Source organism: Malaclemys terrapin, chromosome 23 (assembly GCF_027887155.1).
Source record: "Malaclemys terrapin pileata isolate rMalTer1 chromosome 23, rMalTer1.hap1, whole genome shotgun sequence".
NCBI classification, from domain to species: Eukaryota; Metazoa; Chordata; order Testudines; family Emydidae; genus Malaclemys; species Malaclemys terrapin.
In genome coordinates, this window is record NC_071527.1 from 1,735,366 (window position 1) to 1,756,694 (window position 21,329).

Sequence of the window (21,329 nt, forward strand, 5' to 3'; positions counted from 1 at the left end):
GGAGGGGAACAGCAGTGGGGGGCCATGGTGGAGCGGGGGGGGGTGTTGTGTGAAAGGGGGAGGGGAACAGCAGTGGGGGGCTGTGGTGGAGCGGGGGGGGGGTGTTGTGTGTACGGGGGGGAGGGGAACAGCAGTGGGGGCCGTGGTGGAGCGGGGGGGTGTTGTGTGTAGGGGAGAGGGGAACAGCAGTGGGGGGCCGTGGTGGAGCGGGGGGGTGTTGTGTGTAGGGGAGAGGGGAACAGCATTGGGGGGCTGTGGTGGAATGGGGGGTGTTGTGTGTATGCTGCCCCCCCACCCCTCCTGCCCGGCTAGCCATGGGGGCAGAGGGAAGCCCCCCACTGCAGTAGGCAGCTGTGATGGGGGAGACCCCGGCCCAGCCAGGCCCATCTCTCTATTACGCCAGTGGGACTCGGATCCTCCCGCTCCTGAAGGCTGACTGGGAGAGGGACTCGCCATCGGCCCTTAGCCATACAGGGTCTATGACACGTGCTTGAGCAGCTCCAATGGCCTCCAGCAGGGAGCAGTGCCGAGATTATATTATATACAGACAGGTGCATGTCAGCCAGTCGATGGGACACGAGACCATCCCTTGGGCAGCACCAAATGGGTACCCCCCCAGTCTATATATAGCGATATCTAGGGCCGCCCCACAACCCTTCATGCAAGAGACTTGTGGGGCTGCGGATGGTGGCAGAGTATAATCTGAGGAGAAGAGATGAGGGGTAGGCGGGTTCTCCCCACTTTGGGGGCTTGGGGGGGCCTCTGTACAAGGGCAGTGATCTGGGAGGGGAGCTGGGATGCCCCATTTGTACCCCAATGCCAGGGGGCAGGCGGGCATCTCTCCTGCCCCAGGGGTGTCTGGCGGGGGGGGGAGGATCTGAGCAGAGGAGGAGGCGAGACCTGTTAGGCACCTGGGAGCTGTTTTCCCAGGTCCCCCCTGACGTCCACCCAGCTCTGGATGAGGGTCAAGTCATCTAAGATTGGGAGGCTCCGGAAGGGGGGGGGGGCAGGAATTTTCTGCCCAGGCTGCCAGTGCCATCCCGTCCCCCCAGGCTGGGGGGGGCAGGGCCCCGGGGGGGGGGGAAAGACCAGCCACATCAGAACTGCAGCCCCCCACCCCAACGCCACATCCATGCCTGACCCCTCCCTTCCCAGGGTCTCCCCCCCATGGGCCCCACCCAGCAACCCTGCCAATTGCAAGGAGATGGTTAGCGCCTCCCCCCAGCTGATAGTGGGTTTGGGCCCCCACTGCAGCCTGATTCCCCCCCGACTGCAGCCACCCCCCCATGTCATCAGGGACTGGTAATGGCTGGGGGGCCCAGAGCAGATGCCCTAAGCCCCTAGTTCCCCCTGCACCCCTAGACCCAGCCGCCCGCAGCCCCCCGCTCCGCCAGCAGCCCGGGGGTCTGTCCAGTTCATTTCCCAGAGCAGAGCCCCGGGGCGATGCTGGGGGTGCAGAGGGGGTCAGTCTGGGGGTGCAGACGGGCTCAGGCCGGGACCCCAGGGCGACACTGGGGGTGCAGAGGGGGTCAGTCCGGCGCTCCCGGGATGAAGCTTGGGGGTGCAGAGGGGGTCAGTCTGGGGGTGCAGACGGTCTCAGTCCAGGGGTCCCAGGGCAACGCTGGGGGTGCCGACGGGCTCAGGCCGGGGGTGCAGAGGGGCTCAGTCCGGGTAGATGATGAAGCCGGAGAACGTGCTGTATTTGTTGGTGTTCCCCCCGTGCACCTTCCCACCGTCCAGCTTGACGAAAACCTCGTCGCCCACGTCCAGGTGCAGGATGACGCTGTTGCTGGCATAGTCGTAGTTCTGGTCGGCGTCCTGGGCGATGGCGCTGGCCCGCACCTGGGGGGACACGGGGGGGAGAGTTAGATGGTGGGGGGGTTCCCTGCTGAGCCGCTGCCCCTAGTGGACACTTGGGGGGGGCAGTGCTGCATCTGAGGGGACCCCCCACTCTCCATCCCCTGCCCCATGTGCAGCCCTTCGTGCCGGTGCGAAGCCGGGGCAACCTCCTGCTGTCTGGCTCAGGGCAGGTCTCCCCCCACGCTCCCTCCCCGCTCAGCGTTGTGGGCCCCGCAGGGGTCACGGTGCAGGTCCCAAAGGTCACGGCAGAGAAATGGAGCGACAAGCAAACGGTGAAGGGGGAACTGACCCCCCCAGCCCGGCTCCCTCGTTAACAGGCTGACCGTGAACCAAAGGCCTCCCGGAGGATCGGGGGAGGCAAGCGGCTCCTGGCGGGTATGGAAGGACTCGGGAATTTCGGTTTCCTCCAGCTGGCTGGGGCTAGGCAGGAGGCGCAGTGCAGTAGATCAGTGGGGTGGGCCCCGATCCTGCACTCGCTCACACATGGGAGGCCTCAGGCGATTCACCCCTCCCCAATGGCACCCGGGCACCCCCCAGCCACTGATGGGTGGGGTAGGGCAGCGCTGGCCAAAGACGTGCTCAGGGCGTGGACCCATCTGCTCCACTGGCCTCTTGGCCCCGGTGAAGTCAGGAACCTGGCGGCCGCAGGCCTGGCCTCCGTCTTCACGGCGCCTGAAAGGTGAGAGGAGACCACCAGGGTCCAACCCCGGCCCAGTACTGGCCAGGGGCTGAGAGCTGGGATTGAACTAGCGCAGGGCCCACCCTGAGCTCAAACCTTCCCGTCCCGGGCTGGGGGGAGGGGGAGGAATCACCCCCTGCCCTGGGCAGTGGGTCGGGGGGGCCTGAATCGCACCCATCCTGGGGAGTAGGTCTGGGGGGGTGAATTGCCCCCCCCAGGCAGTGGGTCTGTGGGTTAATCCCCTCCCCCAGCACCAGGGCAGCCTTGGCACTGGGGACTCCAGCCCCCTTGGGAACCTCCGTCGTGGGGCGCGGGACCCCCCATCTGACTGGCTGCCTTCCCCACTGCCCCGCACCCTGAGGACGAGCAGCCAATCAGAATGGCTGCTGGAGGCTGGCAGAGCTCTCCCCCCTCCCACCCAGGAGCCAAGAGGGGCTTTGGGTTGGGGGGAGGGAACAGAAAGAGCCCAGCTGCTCCCCCCCTGTGAACAATGGGTCAGTCTGTCCCTCCCCCATCCCTTTCCTCCCTGTAACATGTGGGGGGATCCCAGGCCTGGGAGAGAGGGGTAAAGACCCCAGCAGCTGCAGGAGGTGAGGTTGGGAGGGGGCAGAACTGATGTGGGGGCATAAGTAATTGCTGGGCTGTGGGAGGGGCAGTTGTGGGGCTGGGGGAGGGCTGAATTGATTAATTAGGGGATTGGGGAGAAGCTGGAAGCTCCTGCAGCGCGGGCCGGACTCATCGCCCTGAATATATTGGGGAGATCTAGAGCCAGCAATTGTCACGAGCGAGCGGGTCGGCAAAACTCAACAGAGACTAAAAACCATCCCAGAATCTGGTGGGGTGGGGGCCAGTCCCACGCCTCGTTGGGGATCCTGATGCTCGATCGTCATTACATTGTTACTGTTAATAATTCATCTCTATATCATCTGTACATAGAATTCATACACTTCCATTGTGACGCGAGAGATCAGTTCGTAATTAGCAGCTGATAGTAATGATATTTATGCAGTCTAGTATTACTATGTAATACCCCACATAACTATCATAGACTCGCTATATGATTGTGTAATACCCCACATAACTATCATAGACTCGCTATATGATTGTGTAATACCCCACACATAACTATCATAGACTCGCTATATGATTGTGTAATACCCCACATAACTATCATAGACTCGCTATATGATTGTGTAATACCCCACATAACTATCATAGACTCGCTATATGATTGTGTAATACCCCACACATAACTATCATAGACTCGCTATATGATTGTGTAATACCCCACATAACTATCATAGACTCGCTATATGATTGTGTAATACCCCACATAACTATCATAGACTCGCTATATGATTGTGTAATACCCCACATATAACTATCATAGACTCGCTATATGATTGTGTAATACCCCACATAACTATCATAGACTCGCTATATGATTGTGTAATACCCCACATAACTATCATAGACTCGCTATATGATTGTGTAATACCCCACATATAACTATCATAGACTCGCTATATGATTGTGTAATACCCCACATAACTATCATAGACTCGCTATATGATTGTGTAATACCCCACATAACTATCATAGACTCGCTATATGATTGTGTAATACCCCACATATAACTATCATAGACTCGCTATATGATTGTGTAATACCCCACATAACTATCATAGACTCGCTATATGATTGTGTAATACCCCACATAACTATCATAGACTCGCTATATGATTGTGTAATACCCCACATATAACTATCATAGACTCGCTATATGATTGTGTAATACCCCACATAACTATCATAGACTCGCTATATGATTGTGTAATACCCCACATATAACTATCATAGACTCGCTATATGATTGTGTAATACCCCACATATAACTATCATAGACTCCCTATATGATTGTGTAATACCCCACACATAACTATCATAGACTCGCTATATGATTGTGTAATACCCCACATAACTATCATAGACTCGCTATATGATTGTGTAATACCCCACATATAACTATCATAGACTCGCTATATGATTGTGTAATACCCCACATATAACTATCATAGACTCGCTATATGATTGTGTAATACCCCACATATAACTATCATAGACTCGCTATATGATTGTGTAATACCCCACATAACTATCATAGACTCGCTATATGATTGTGTAATACCCCACATAACTATCATAGACTCGCTATATGATTGTGTAATACCCCACATAACTATCATAGACTCGCTATATGATTGTGTAATACCCCACATATAACTATCATAGACTCGCTATATGATTGTGTAATACCCCACATATAACTATCATAGACTCGCTATATGATTGTGTAATACCCCACATAACTATCATAGACTCGCTATATGATTGTGTAATACCCCACATATAACTATCATAGACTCGCTATATGATTGTGTAATACCCCACACATAACTATCATAGACTCGCTATATGATTGTGTAATACCCCACATAACTATCATAGACTCGCTATATGATTGTGTAATACCCCACATAACTATCATAGACTCGCTATATGATTGTGTAATACCCCACATAACTATCATAGACTCGCTATATGATTGTGTAATACCCCACATAACTATCATAGACTCGCTATATGATTGTGTAATACCCCACATATAACTATCATAGACTCGCTATATGATTGTGTAATACCCCACATAACTATCATAGACTCGCTATATGATTGTGTAATACCCCACATAACTATCATAGACTCGCTATATGATTGTGTAATACCCCACATATAACTATCATAGACTCGCTATATGATTGTGTAATACCCCACATAACTATCATAGACTCGCTATATGATTGTGTAATACCCCACATATAACTATCATAGACTCGCTATATGATTGTGTAATACCCCACATATAACTATCATAGACTCGCTATATGATTGTGTAATACCCCACACATAACTATCATAGACTCGCTATATGATTGTGTAATACCCCACATATAACTATTATAGACTCGCTATATGATTGTGTAATACCCCACATAACTATCATAGACTCGCTATATGATTGTGTAATACCCCACATAACTATCATAGACTCGCTATATGATTGTGTAATACCCCACACATAACTATCATAGACTCGCTATATGATTGTGTAATACCCCACATAACTATCATAGACTCGCTATATGATTGTGTAATACCCCACACATAACTATCATAGACTCGCTATATGATTGTGTAATACCCCACATAACTATCATAGACTCGCTATATGATTGTGTAATACCCCACACATAACTATCATAGACTCGCTATATGATTGTGTAATACCCCACATAACTATCATAGACTCGCTATATGATTGTGTAATACCCCACATAACTATCATAGACTCGCTATATGATTGTGTAATACCCCACATAACTATCATAGACTCGCTATATGATTGTGTAATACCCCACATAACTATCATAGACTCGCTATATGATTGTGTAATACCCCACACATAACTATCATAGACTCGCTATATGATTGTGTAATACCCCACATAACTATCATAGACTCGCTATATGATTGTGTAATACCCCACATAACTATCATAGACTCGCTATATGATTGTGTAATACCCCACATATAACTATCATAGACTCGCTATATGATTGTGTAATACCCCCCATATAACTATCATAGACTCGCTATATGATTGTGTAATACCCCACATAACTATCATAGACTCGCTATATGATTGTGTAATACCCCACATAACTATCATAGACTCGCTATATGATTGTGTAATACCCCACACATAACTATCATAGACTCGCTATATGATTGTGTAATACCCCACATAACTATCATAGACTCGCTATATGATTGTGTAATACCCCACATAACTATCATAGACTCGCTATATGATTGCTGATTATTAATTATGAACTAATTACGTAGAGTGCTAAATATAATGACTATAAGCACTGCATTATGAATCTAGATGATCATTAACTGTGTCACATACAGACACTAACACAGCCATTGATTGGAGACAGGGGTTATTGTCAGCATACAACAGAATTAGCAGCAAGAGACAGGCAGCCTCGCCAGCATCCCCCCCCCCCCCGGCCTGGTCACATAAGCCCAGATCCCATGTGATCTCCTGACTCCAGGAGCTGGGGCTTTCAGGAACACACCCGCCCTCCAGTCCTGGGAACATCAGCGCTCCCTTCACCTCCCCGTGGGCCGCGCTCTTCCCCCCCGTTTGTTCCCGAACGCCAGCCGTCCGAAGGAGCTGTGTGAATGGAGCTTGGTTCGGCGTGTCCAACGGGCTGGCGTCCTCGCTAATGCTCTGGGTATAACGGATCCGTGGGAACCTCCGTGTGACAATGCATGTAGATCTTAGGCCTGCTCGCCCACGGCAGGATTTGCACCCCACGGTATTTGAGAGGAGTGCTACGTACTGATAGCTAATGCCGCACTCTCCTGGAGCTCTGCTGCCGGAGCTGAGCAGGGCTCATGACAGGCCCTGGCCTGGGACCCAGGAGATCTGGGCAAGTCCCTTTAATCTCTCCGGCCCCCTTTACCCGAAGGGGATAGATCCCAGCCCTGCCTCTGTTTGCATGGGGAGCTCTGCGGACAGGCCTGGCTCTCACCGAGTCAGCGCAGCCCCTGGTACGAGGGGTTGTGAGCTCAGCTGGTGCCCGGGGAAATAACAGATATGTCTGATGCTCATGGGGCCCGATCCTGCAGCCCCGACTGACCCAGATTTACACGAGTCCGGCCTTTCTGCCGAAGGTGGGTTTCTAGGGAGGGGCCAGGCGCAGCACCCTGCTTAAGGATGCGTCGGGCTTTGCTCTCAAAGCCGCGATTCGACCCCTTTGTTGTGTTTGGAGCGTGCGGTGGCTGCAGCGCTTCGTTCTGGGACGGGGCGGGGGGGTTCAAGGATTTGCGTGAGTTACAATGAATTTCAAAACAGCTCCTTTAAGAAACAGCGTTGGGCGTCTGACCAGGCTGGAGCAAGCCCCGCTCAGCCGCTCTAGCCCAAACCGATAAAGCTGTGACCTCGCCCATCCGACCTTGCTAATGTCCTGGGCCTGAGCCGGCGACAACCACGCCGCAGAGCCCAAAAACAGCAGGGAGGCAACTCTCGAGCCCAGCCGAGGCGCCGAGGAAGGGGTTTTACAAAGAATTTGCTTGGGTCAGTGGTCACTTTTTCCCATTAGGATATTAATAGGAAATATAATTAAGGTCTGTTGATAATTGTATTTGATCATCGTCGTATTTTCATTATTAATCACTCCCAGTAATAGATTTTACACACTCCTAATACAGCCCGGGAAATGTAAAACAAAACCTAACCAGTGCAGGGAGGGGGGAAGGGCACACGCAGAGTTTTGCAGATGCTCCCACGCCTCCTTGGCCTTGATCCTCAAAGGGATTTAGGCACCTGACTCCCACTGTCTCGGTGCTCAGGTGTTTGCAGGGTCTGACCCGGGGGAGGGGCGTTGTAGCTTGTTTGTTCTCTTTGTTGTCACCTTTCCCTGGGGTGCATGTGACTCTCAAACGCGGGAATCCCGCCTGGGTGCTGCTGTGACTAGCTACAGAGAGCGAAAGTGACGGGGTGTCGTCGGGCGAAGAACCAGAGGGAGGCTGCTGGGGGACGGTGCACACTGGGTGCGAGTCGCTCTGGTGCCAGGCGTCCCAGTGACCCAACCCCCGTCCCGTTAACGCGGTTGGGTTTGAGGTGCTGTCGAACGAGTGGCTGTGGGCAGGCTGGGGTGACCCTGCTTTAAACCGCTGCAGCTACCGGCCCCCATCTGGTCTCCGGGGAATCGGTCAGAGGTTTCCCTTCCCCGGGGGCAGCAGGGGACGCTTGGCATTCTGCTGGCACCTGGGCACCTGCCCTGCCCTCCAGCTCACTGGTCCCCGCGGCCTGCCCCTCTACGCGGTGGGCCCCGGGCCCCCACCCTGCACTGCCTCCCCCCCGCTAGTGCCTGCGAGTCGCCCCACGCCCTGCCCCCACCCCCAGCCTCCTCGCTTCAGCTGTCCGGGCGTCCCCTGAGCCCCTGCTAGAAAAGCTCTGACAATGGGCCGAAGCCTTTGCGCGGATCAAGCTGCCACAGCAGGGGATAAACTCTGCTCGCCGGCTGCCTGTCACCGCGCAGAAAGGGATCAAAGTGCCAGCAGGCGGCTTATGGCAGGGCCATGCACAGAGGCCGGCCTCCGCCTGCCAGGGACAGGGCTTTATGGAGTGGATTTAGGTCCCTTTCTCTGAATCCGGCTCTGCCTGGATTCCTCCGCTCCCCCCACAGGCTCCACCACTGCCTTCGGTCGCCGTCCGAATGCTGCACAGGAGCCCTCTGTGAACCGAGCCAGGCTCCAGGCGTCCAGGCCGCATGCCAGGGACTCACCGGCGTGGTGGAGAAATTCCAGCGAAAAACAAGAAATCAATCCCTCCCGTCGTTTTCATTTGGAGAGCTCAATGGTGGCAGAAGCAGGCCCTTGCTCAACATCCAGGAATTTCACCTCACAAGTGTGCCCCGGGAGGGCGAGCGGTCGGTATGGCCCCCATTTTACGACGGGGGAAACCGAGGCACGGAGCAGGCATGTGACCTGCTCAAGGACACGCAGCCAATCAGTGGCAGAGCTGCTGTCTCCCCCAGAGTCTGAGCTTTCCTTTTCCTGCACCAGGGTAGACTGGGGAAAGGTCACCCTGCTGCTGTCCTGGCTCAGACGGGTCAGCCTCTGGGTCGCTCAGCGTGAAATTCACTCCAACTCCCTGGAAAGGCCGACCCTGGCGTCTTTCTCCCTCACCCCCGCCTCTGAAGAATCAAAAATAAAACCACCAGGGCCCATCGTGGGGCGTTTCCTGCGGGGCCGAGAGATTAACAGCCTGCTGAGCTCTCCAAATGAAAAGTGAATGGGAGGGATTGATTTCTTGTTGTTTCGCTGGAATTTCTCCAGCCCGCCGGCGGGTCCCTGGCATGCGGCCTCAGGCAAGGCCTCGCCTCGTGCAAACACACTGGCTCCTGCACCCCTCTCCTGTAGAATAATACAACGCGCTTCTGCACCTCCCTTCACCTACAAACACACACTCAATGATACCACCCAGGGAGAGAGACCTGCAGAACCACACACACGCAGAGCATAACACAACTCCCACACATTCACACCAACACTGACACGCTGAACAACGCACATCTTTACACCCCGATAGTAACATCAGTACAGGCGGAAGGAAGAAACTGGTAACACAATTACAGACACCCCCCAGAAATCCACAGATGTTAACGCTTCGCCAGACCCCACAAAGTCATTGCACGGCCTGACGCAGACCTGGGGAAATAACTGGTTTGTTTGGTTCGGCGTTAGCTTTTGGGTTTGGTTTAGTTTTTGGGTGTTTTTTAAACCTTTTTATTTTTAGTTCAATCCAGCGAATTTCAAACTACCTCGGTTTGGAAATCAAACGTGGAACTGTTTTGTTTTGAAAATGTCAAAGTGAAAAACAGTTTGACTGTTGAGAAATTTTCACCCCCTTTTTGGGAAGGGGCAAAAATATTTGCTGAGTTTGTCACAAAATTGCATTTTTCGGAGACTAAACTCTTTGCCGAAAAATGTTGCCGGCTCTAGCCCTCGGGGCAGTTCGACGGCGTTTCTGACGTCTGTCGGTAACGCGATAACGTCGAATGCCACAAGTTCTGAGCCACCCCAAGATTTCAGGGGCTATTCTAAGCATCGGTGAGCAAAACCCGACTCATTTTGGTGAAAACAGGAAAACGGGAAAACCGCTTTCCACTAAATCTGCCCCCCCAAGTGCCCTTTTGGTGCTGCACGTCTCTCTAGCGCCGCGTCTTCTGCCTACACCCGTCACAGGCAGCTGTTTAAAATGCCACTGTCTCTCATGGGGTCCAGAGTGTGACCTAGTGGCTGGAGTATTGGGCTGGGACTCAGGAAACCTGATTTCTGTTCCCGGCTCTGTCACTGGCCTGCTGGCTAACCGTTGCAGGTCATGCCCTCTGGTGCCTCAGTTTTCCCATCTGTATAATGGGGATAATGACACTGCCCTTTGTAAAGCACTTTGCGCGCTCCTGCTGGGAAGAGCTAGAGGGGAGCTGGGTGTTCTTAGTATTAATACATAAGGCACAGCCTCTTACAGCCCTGGCCACACACACAAATCCAAAGGCACATGGAATAACACAAATATAGAGAGACAAGACTAACACACATGCTCACACCCCATCTAACACAAACACACACACACACACAGAGGCGCCTCTGTCTGTCTGTCTGGGAGCTGTCACTTTCCTCTTCCTCGTGCTGGGATTCAGTTACCAGAACCCAAGAAAAGAGCAGACTGGAGTGGGGGGAGCTTGTCCTTGGGTGGGGGGGTCATTGGGTCAGCTGGGAGTTGGGGGGGCTATTTCCCATTCAGCGCTGCTGGGGGTTATGTGGCTAAAGCCCCTTCCCCCCAAAAGAGGCAATTTTAATGAATCACCCTGCAGCAAAAGCTGGGCCATATAATTATCCCCATTGCACAGATGGAGAAACTGAGGCACAGAGCCGGGAGGTGACTTGCAGAGCCAGGAATAGAAGGCAGACGTCCTGGCTCCAACTCCCCAGTTCTAACCTGCAGGTTCCCACCCCACAGCTCCCTGTGCCGTGAGACAGTCAGATCTCGCACGCCACAGGGCCGGCCCGACTCAGGACATGGACAGGAGACCTCGACAGCCCAGGCCTTGATTCCATAAGAGGTGCCCTGCCCCCTGGGTCAGCGCCACCCCCCCCACCGCCCCAGCGTGGTACTAGGGGGCGCTGTGCTGCGGGAACTAACGTCATTCCTCTGGCCCAGACGCTGGCTGGCAGACCTGGGGCTGTAACCCCGGCGCTGGGGTCATTCCAGCTTCGCTAACTGCTGCCTGCCTCCCTAAACCCCCTTGGTCACAGGCCCCGCCGCTGGTGCCTGATGCGCCGGTTTTCATTGCACGGATGCCCAGGAATTGCGATGGTGCAGGGATCCAGCGTCCCCTAGACAGAGGGTGGATTAGAAAGCGATCGCACCTAAGGCCCGAGAGCCAGTCTGGGGCTCGCACCTGGCAAATCTACGGCTCGGCGTCCCACGCTGGGCACCCCAAGACGGAGGCCGTTGGCGATCGGCTGAAATGCAACGTTCCGCCGGCACTGAACTGCAGCTGCCTCTAGGGTGGGGCATAGCAGCTCTTTAACAGTGACAAGCCGCATGCACAGGGATCGCTTACCAGGACTGAAAGGCATCCACCTCTGGGGTGGAGCACGGCAGATGTTTAAGACTGCCCGATAGTTTAGGACAGGCTGTGAACAAGACTCGTCCCCTTGCAACCGCCAAAGGCGTTTTAGGGAGGCAGACTGGGGTGGTCTGGGAGGCTGGCTGCCTTTACGGGGTGAGCACCTCCTGCTGACTCACCCGGCTTTCCCTCAGCGGTCGGCCGTCCAGCTCGGGAGCCGGCTGCTGACAGGCTCACAGCCCGAGCTGGCAGGGCGGCCGACCTGGGGGGGTTTCTGACAGTGTATCTGCGAGCGGCGCAGTGGGGGAATGTATATGTGCTTTTAAAATTCCTCTGGAGAGAAGTCGAGAGGAATTGCTGCTTGTTGATGAACTGACTGTAATTCCTCTAGCGTTTTCTCGCCTACCCGGAGTGAGGAATGTGGCTTCGAAGCGCTCCTGGGGCAGATTTCAATTAGAGGCAGAAACTATGGGGGTGGGGGGGTATATATTGTAGCTTCACGTCTTCTGCAAAAGTAGAAGGATCTTTCCTTTAGTTCAGGGCTCTAGGAGAGATCTGCCAGCCTGGAGCCGGCCCCAGGTTCCTTGAACCCGGGTGGCAGACGAAGGGGTGAGATGGGAGACCCTGGCCACAGCAGACAGAGGGTAATTGGCCCCCAGGAAGGTCTCTTCTTGATCCTGCATCGCTAGAGACGTTTGCTCTCGGTGCAGGGGTTAGGAGTCAGGACGCCTGGGTCCTGCTCTTCGCTCTGGTGGGGAGTGGTGTCTAGTGGTTAGAGCTGAGCGAGGCCCTTGCCAGAGGTCAATGTGCAACCTTAGACAAGTCACACACACACACACACACACACACACCCTGTGTGTCTTCTTCCTCGTGTGTAAATTCAGGCCGACGCTACCGAGCCTGGCAAGGAGCCATGCGCTGCACCCTCCGCCCGGGGGGAGCCAGACGCCGCTGTCCTGGGGCCACGCTGCAGGCCTCTGGCAGACCCTTCCTCCCGGGCCGGAGGCGTTGCTGCGAGCAGAGGGTACCCGCCCCCAGGGATGGCTGGGCCTGAAGCCAGCACCCCTGACCTTGAGAGACGTACACAAGGGGCAGGGCCGGGGTCAAATCTCCACGGCCCATTTAATCCTTCACCTCTTGCTGCAGCTGCCAATTAGTACCGGCCAGGACAGCTGCGTCCCTTCCTAGGAGCTCAGCTGAGGCCCAGCAAACTCATCTCCATGCCTGTCAGACAGGGACCAGGTGGGAGCTGGCGCCCATGGGGCGGCCGGCTCCATGGCCTGCTCCCTCCCGATGCAGCGTCTCAGAGCTGGCTTGTAATTACTTTGAAATCTCACTCCTTCAAACTGTCACCGCTCGGCAGCGCCAGGCTCTGGGCTCTGAGACATGCTGGGCCAAACGGCTGTCACTTGGGAGCTGGCGGAAGAGGTGCGTCACTGGGGCCCGGGCTCCGATTTCTAGTCAGGTCGGCTCAGGAAGGGAGAGCCTGGCCAATCCACTGGGGATTGCTCCGGGATCCCCCCCCCCCGAGCCCAGATTCCTTCCCCAAACCTGACCCTGCCATGACAAGGTGACGTCTCGAACCTGCGTGTGTGTGTGTTTGTGTCTAGCAACTTCAAACAATTTCTGGCATGGCACAATTGCCTCCGAAATCCACCAGTCTCCCACCCCTGGGGTGCACTGACCCCATCGTGTGTGGTCATGAGCCGTGGAAAGGTGTGGTGAAAACGGTGGGTTCTGGTGGGGGGCGGCTTGGAGTATCTTCTGGCTTTCCAGGGGGAAGGGAGTTCGTGGCTTGCTGGGGGAGGGGGAGGAATTCTAGCTGGTAAGAGCCCGTGGTCTCCCTGGGCCTGATCCTGGGGGATGTGGCGCTGGGCAGGGGGGAGTGATGGAAGGCAATGGGTAAAAACATTTTATTGTGAGTCTCTCTAAGGGCCCATCAGCACCCATCTGACTGCCTGAGGGCGGATTTACAACAGCTGCCCGCCACTGTCTTGCCAATAGGACATAAATACCACCAAGGCTTTAATTCCCTGGTAAAATAAGCTACATAAATAAAAAGTAAAGCGGGCGTTTATTAGACCTAGACGGAAAGACCGAGTGGGGTGTCTGTGAGGGAGGGGGACGTCTCCCGTCTGATCTTGTTTGACAGGAGGGTGTTTTGGTATTAAAAATAAAATTAAAAAACCAAACCCACTGACAAATTGACTGCAAACAGGTCCCCGGGGACTCGTCGAATGAACCGATCTCACCAGCTGGGCTGTCCGTTTCTAGTCCTCCTGATATTTATTATTGACTAACCAGGCGCTTCCTCCTGTTTGCAAGCAGAGGGAGAGAGGAGCTGTCCCAAGATGTGACTGCCCCATAGATACACCCAAAGTGTCACTATTCATCTCGCTCAAAAAAGTCAACCCCACCTTTGGGGCCGTTTTCCAAGCAGTTATTTCAGCCCGCTGCTTTTATTCTAAACGAGGAATAAACCAGCCAAACCGACAATGAGCCCAGATTTCCGAGCTGTGAGAGCTAGGTGGGCGCTAGGATGGTTTTTTAATATACAGGTCTGTCGCATCTTACGGGCACTTAACATGTATGAATTCAGCTTTACACGGTCGGCAAAAACAAAAACAAAACACACAAGAAAGAGAAAAATCACAATGTAAATCCTGTTCCTGTAGTGCGGGCGATTCCGCCCGCCATTACACTCAATGTAATTTTGACTATACGCGGTTTTCGCTTTACGCGCTGACCGCGGAACGTAACCCCAGCATAAGATGAGACAGACCAGACTCTCAGCTGGTGTCAATCAGCACTGAAGTTAATGGAGCCATACACCAGCTACAATTCTGGCCCCGGGGATGATCAGAATTTACTATCCATAGCGTTTTATCTAGTCGAGATGCCGTCCAAAGAGCCAGGGGTACTGAGCGGCTCCTCTGGCAGGGAGCCAGACGAGTGATTTTAACGGCCGGGTTCTTCTGCTGATTGAAGGGGACAGGGTGAGCCGAACAGGAACTTTTCACACCAGACTCATTTGAGGTGGTAGCTGGCGAGAAAGCCAGTCCCAGCACCCAAGTGCAGACCTCGCTGCTGTGACGCGGGACAGGAAAGGAGAGAAACTGACACAGGCAAAGAACTGTCCGGCCCCCGGCTACATTGCTGCAGCCGCACTGGGCCTGGCACCTTGCACCCGCGTTTACACCACTGCGCTGTGGGTGTGAAAAGCTCCACTTCTGGCTGGATCACACACGGAGACGGAGGCCCATGGGCTTCAGTCAGCACTAGCTCAGGATCGGGCCCTGCGGTGTGAGCGGCGATATGAAAAGAACTTGCTGATCTAGAAAACAGTGGGGTTTTGGCGTTAGCGCCTGCTAATCCCACGGCTAAAGCATTTGCTAAGACGCTTGGTGATCAAATGTAAATATGTCTATTGATTCGCTCTAGAGACACAACAGACGGCTTCTCCGAGGTGCTGCTTTCATTAGTTCAGGCAGCCGGTGGGAGGGTGAGGCGGATGCATTTAAAGTTTGAGATCAATGGCTTATTTATCTTTAATAAATGGAGGGTGTCCGGGCTGAGCTTTTAAACGGTTACGTTTTAGCTCAACTGTCGAGTGATTTTCTTTATTAAGAAAAGAAAAGAAAAGAAAAGAAAAGAAAAGAAAAGAATCACCTGATACTAAATATCTTAATCCCGGCCTTTGCGAGGTTCTCTGGGCGTGTGAAAATCAACCCCATAAAATAGGAAATAAACAATATTTCTCAGGGCATTTTTGTTTGTTTCTGGGCCAGGTTCTATGCAGCGGATTTTCAAGCACCAGACCCCGCTTTGGAGAAGATGCTAATAAAGCATGTGGAGGTGAGGAGAAGATTTGATATGAGTTTATTGAAGGCGGAATAGGAGAGGACGGGAGAAAAAGACAAATGATTCTCCAGGGATGAAAAATCTCAGGTTTTTATCCCCCCTGTTGGGGAGACTTGGGAGGATTTTAGAGGAAATTTTGTGAGTGTGAATCTATCAACATGGACCGTATCGCTGTAGAAACACACTCTTAAACATATGCAATATAGTAAATCTATGTGCAGAATAGTATTTAGTGGTATAGAGACACTTTGAAATGCATATAAACTCTTAAACATTATGTGCACATAGATTTAATCTAGAGCTATACATACAAAGGATTGTGTGTAATACATTCTGTGCAATATAAATGTACACAAAATGTTTGTTTCTAATTCTGTACCTACACACCACTAAACTATTAAATATGATACATACATTCTGTAAAGTATTTCTGTTATAGACACTGAAATGTAGCTATAACACACACACACAGTAGGTCTGTGTTTATACAGTGTGCATAGAATCATATTAGACTATAGACTATTCTATATCAACTGTTAAACATTTGATGTACATTCCGTATTATACAAACACACACCGAATGTATATTTAATCAATATCACCGCTAGACGTGTACATTCACCTATGCACTCTCAGTATATTATGACATATATGACACACACAAACAGCCATATGTAATATATCACACACACATACACACGTAATAACTGCTTATACTTCTATAACAGCTCTCTTCTTGAAAGATCAATGAATATTCACATCTGATTTGATTTTTTTGCTCAGCACGGAGCCTATTTTGAAAACCCATCTCCGGTATTCTGATTCCTCTAAATCTGAAAAAACGTAACAACTTCTCTCCCACACCAACCCCCCACATTTTATTCAACTTTACAAACCCATCTCTCTGTGTTCTGAAGGAGTGTGTGTGTTTGTGTGTTCCTTTGATGGGTGCCTGTATCTTCTTTTGTGCTATTTTTGGGGTAGGGGTGAAATCTATTTTTCTTCTAACAATTGCTACAATAACGCCCTGACTCTGATAACACAATATTTTACAAATAAAATAGCCCATGGCTATCTTCAAAATAAATGCCTCTTGGATTCCAGATGCTCTGACATTTGCTTTCATTTTCTAAAGGAACGGTAACCCTGCCCCTCCGTATTCTGAAGGACTGAATAGAACTGAATTGCTTTGCCCAGACTTTCTTGTTCTCTGTATTTTACTTTAGGAACAATACAAACAAACCAGTCGGATCCCAAGCCAAGGTGTCTGGTATGAGGAGTTGGCGACTAACCCTAACCCCAACACTGGGTCACAAACCTAAAGGGACTTTCTTGAACCGGAGGGTTCCCAGCTAAATGAACCTAGTTTGCATTTCAATTTTTTAAACTCTTTATTTTTTTCTTTCAAAAAGAACCTATCTATCTATCTATCTATCTATCTATCCCCACACCCCCTCTATCTATCTATCTATCGCCATACATCCCCTCTATCTATCCCCCCACACCCTCTATCTATCCCCACACCCCCTCTATCTATCTATCTATCTATCCCCATACACCCCCTATATCTATCCACCCCATCCATCTATCTATCTATCTATCCCCCCCATCCATCTATCTATCTATCACCATCCACCCCCTCTATCTATCTATCTATCTATCTATCTATCCCCAGACACCCCCTCTATCTATCCCCCCACACACCCTCTATCTATCCCCACACCCCCTCTATCTATCTATCTATCCCCATACACCCCATCTATCTATCTATCTATCTATCCCCACACCCCCCCTATATCTATCCACCCCATCCATCTATCTATCTATCTATCTATCTATCCCCACACCCCCTCTATCTATCCCCACACACCCCCTATATCTATCCACCCCATCCACCCCCCATCCATCTATCACCATACACCCCCTCTATCTATCCATCCCCATACACCCCCCATCCATCTGTCACCATACACCCCCTCTATCTATCCATCCCCATACACCCCCCCATCCATCTATTACCACACACCCCCTCTATCTATCTATCCATCCCCATACACCCCCATCTAATCTATCTATCTATCCCCATACACCACAGCTATCTATCTATCTATTGCCATACACCCCATCTATCTATCTATCTATCCCCATACACGCCCATCTAATCTATCTATCCCCATGCACCCCTTCTATCTATCTATCCATCCCCATACACCCCCCCCATCCGTCTATCTATCTATCTATCTATCCCCATGCACCCCTTCTATCTATCTATCTATGTAAAATATATTTATATATTTTAAAACTCTCCGCACAGTCAGCGGCCTTCTCTAAACAATACCCCAAGCATTGCAGTACATAAATGTTATTATTACCAATGTTAATAATGAAACACCATTATGAATAGAAGGATTATAGCCCAGTGCGTGTAAAGGGGTCATTTCTATTGGTACACATAGGAAGTCGCTGGATTTTAGAATGTGCCCTGTTTGTACAGGTCTGTAGGGGTCTAGGCAGCCCTTCCCACATGGGGGTTATGGACGGATGGTCTGAGGAATCAGACCCTCACTGCTGCCCTTCCCCTCCCCAAAGCACCGAATCCATCACACCCACACAGCTCTGGCAAGGCCGGTTGGAGGGCAGGTGTGCACATTGGCAGGGTGGAGCCGGGGAGCGTATGCTTGGAGGTAGGTTTGGCTGGTTTGCAGGTAAAGCTACCATCTTTCATGGGTGGGTTGGCAGGAGCTGGGACCTGCAGGTGAGGTGAGAGGAGCCAATGGGCATTGCAGGTGGGGAGGGATAGCTCAGTGGTTTGAGCATTGGCCTGCTAAACCCAGGGTTGTGAGTTCAATCCTTGAGGGGGCCACTTGGGGATCTGGGGCAAAATCAGTACTTGGTCCTGCTAGTGAAAGGCAGGGAGCTGGACTGGATGACCTTTCAAGGTCCCTTCCAGTTCTAGGAGATGGGATATCTCCATTAATTTTAGTGGGGAGAGGGGCGGGGTTGCAGGTGAGGTGGGTGAAGCCGGTGGGGGAGTGCAGCTGGGCTGGGTGGAGCCGATGGGGAGAGGGGCGGGTTGCAGGTGAGGTGGGAGGAGCCAGGAACTGAGCGGAGCCATTGGGGAGTAGGGTGGGTTGCAGGTGAGGTGGGCGGAGCCAGTGGGGAGAGGGGCGGGTTGCAGGTGAGGTGGGCAGAGTCAGTGGGCTGGGTGGAGCCAGTGGGGAGAGGGGCGGGTTGCAGGGGAGGTGGGAGGAGCCAATGGTCTGGGCGGAGCCAGTGGGGAGAGGGGCGGGTTGCTGGGGGAGGTGGAGGCCACAGGCCTGGCGGGGTGGGGATGGGGGGGCGTTCTCCTACCTGCCCGTTCTTCATGAGGTCGGCCCACATGCTGGTGCCGTCGCCGCCGCGCATCAGCACATGGTAGGTGAAGAAGTAGATGCCGGGCAGGGGGCAGGTGAACTTCCCGCTGGACGGCTCATAGTAGTTTCCCACGTTGGTCACCACGTCGTCGAAGCGCAGCACCTCATAGCCCTCGTGGGGCTTCCGGAGCCCGGCGTAGAAGGCGATCTTGGGGCTGTAGAAGGACGGGATGTAGCCCCCCGGCCCTGGCCCCGGCGGCCCTGGCGGCCCCGGTCTGCCCGGCTCTCCAGCCGGACCGCGTGGCCCTGGCGGCCCTGGGGGGCCCGGCAGCCCCCGGATCCCAGACTTGCCCTTCCTCCCTTGGTCCCCTTTGCCCCCCGGCAGGAACGGGGGCGGGGAGATGACGGCCAGCTCCTGGCTGGCTTCAGCAGAGGCCGCCCCGTGGGTCTGGGGCGTGTAGGGGTCACAGACCATGCGGCAGCTGCCCAACATTTCGTACTGCGAGGTGGCCTTGGAGCTGTGCACCAGCAGCGGGATGGCCACCAGCAGCACCAGCACCATGGCCACCCCGATGGCCGCGCCGATCACCCTCTTCTTGCGGCTCAGCCTGGACGCGGCCAGGGCTAGGAAGTCGTCTTCGCTTTTGGATGTAATGGTGGAAGCTTCTCAAGAGATGGAGCCTGGTGGGTGGGTGGCGGGTGGGATCCGGAAGCCCCCAAAGAGTCAGTGGAGGAGAGACAGCCCTGGCTCAGTGCCCGTGGACACAGCCCGGCTCGGTGCCCACGGACGCAGCCTGGTTCAGTGCCGGCAAGCGCAGCCCGGCTCGGTGCCCGTGGACGCAGCCCGGCTCAGTGCCGGCGAGCGCAGCCCTGCTCGGTGCCCACGGACGCAGCCTGGTTCAGTGCCGGCGAGCGCAGCCCGGCTCGGTGCCCACGGACGCAGCCTGGTTCAGTGCCGGCGAGCGCAGCCCGGCTCGGTGCCCGTGGACGCAGCCCGGCTCAGTGCCGGCGAGCGCAGCCCGGCTCCGTGCCCGTGGACGCAGCCCGGCTCGGTGCCGGTGAGCGCAGCCCGGCTCTGTGCCCGTGGACGCAGCCCGGCTCAGTGCCGGCAAGTGCAGCCCGGCTCGGTACCCGTGGACGCAGCCCGGCTCAGTGCCGGCGAGCGCAGCCCTGCTCGGTGCCCACGGATACAGCCCGGTTCGGTGCCCGCGGACACAGCCCGGTTCGGTGCCGGCGAGCGCAGCCCGGTTCGGTGCCGGCGAGCGCAGCCTGGCTCGGTGCCCGCGGACGCAGCCCGGTTCAGTGCCCACGGAGGTGATCTGTGGTGCCCTCTGGCTCGCTCCGCTCTGCAGCCGGCCTCCTCACTTGTTGCCTCGGCTCTGAGGGACAGGAAAGTTCCCGCCAAGTTGCCCAGGAGCGAGGCACCCGTGTTCTCTGCCTCCCTCGCTACCTCTCCCCACCACGCCGGAGATGCTCGCTCCTTGCCAGTCGACACTTCGGATTGCTCGCACTTCACTGGACACGGCGGCAGCAGCAGCGGGAGCGGGAGCAGGCGGGGGGGGGGGTCGGAGATAGCTGGGAGGAGTGTGAGTGTGGAGATAGATACAGAGATATTTTGTCTTCCCCTCTTGTCTTCTTGAGAACCCAGCTGGTGACCGTGGCAGCTCCAGGCTTCTCCTCGTGCCAGATCATATGGGCATCATCTCTGTGCAGCAAGATACTAGCGGGAAGGGATCCCAACCTCCGGCCCTCCCCCCACCCTTCGCCTCCCTGGCACCCCCCACCCCAAGCTCTCCCGGCGCCCAGCTGGGAGGGTGCGCGAAGGCAGGTCTGAGCGGCGGGAGAGGCCGAAAGTCGCTCGAAGACAAGCAGAGCCACCCGGGTGCCTGGCTCAGCGCGAGCCCTGGGTGCCTGGAGCCGTGGAGTGTCGGATCCCATCCATAGCTGCCTGGCTCCCTGGGCGTTTGCGGGAGCGAGAAGCAGGCTGGCAGGGCCGGGGGTCCGAGGGCATCGTCCCCACGTGCTGCTGGGGAGGAGACGCGGCTCATGCCTGGAAACACCACGTCTCTTCCTATAAGACGCGGAGCCGGCGGATGGGTGACCCCTCCGTGCTTGTGCTGCTTGGCCCCATTGGGCCCTGGTGTTCTCCTGGCTCCTATTACTGCTTTACCCCCCCTCCCCCGTTCTGGGCTGCCGCTCCAGCCCCCCCCAGCTGGAGTCATGTTTAAGGCCGTGTTTTATATGCTGGGTTTGTCTCATTCCCCTGTGCAATGAAAGCGCTTTACCTTGGTGCCTCCCCGCCTC

At 54.1% G+C, this 21,329-nt stretch overlaps 1 protein-coding gene across 1 annotated transcript; it reads right to left on the bottom strand.

The window, feature by feature from the left end:
• Window positions 1-1,662: 1,662 nt before the first annotated feature.
• Window positions 1,663-19,587, bottom strand: C1QL4 (complement C1q like 4). Its single transcript, XM_054013257.1, has 2 exons — window positions 19,024-19,587; window positions 1,663-1,842 (listed from the first exon to the last, which is right to left on the bottom strand). Exons 1-2 carry the CDS (start codon window positions 19,585-19,587, stop codon window positions 1,663-1,665), a joined length of 744 nt encoding a protein of 247 aa, XP_053869232.1.
• Between the last annotated feature and the right edge of the window lie 1,742 nt (window positions 19,588-21,329).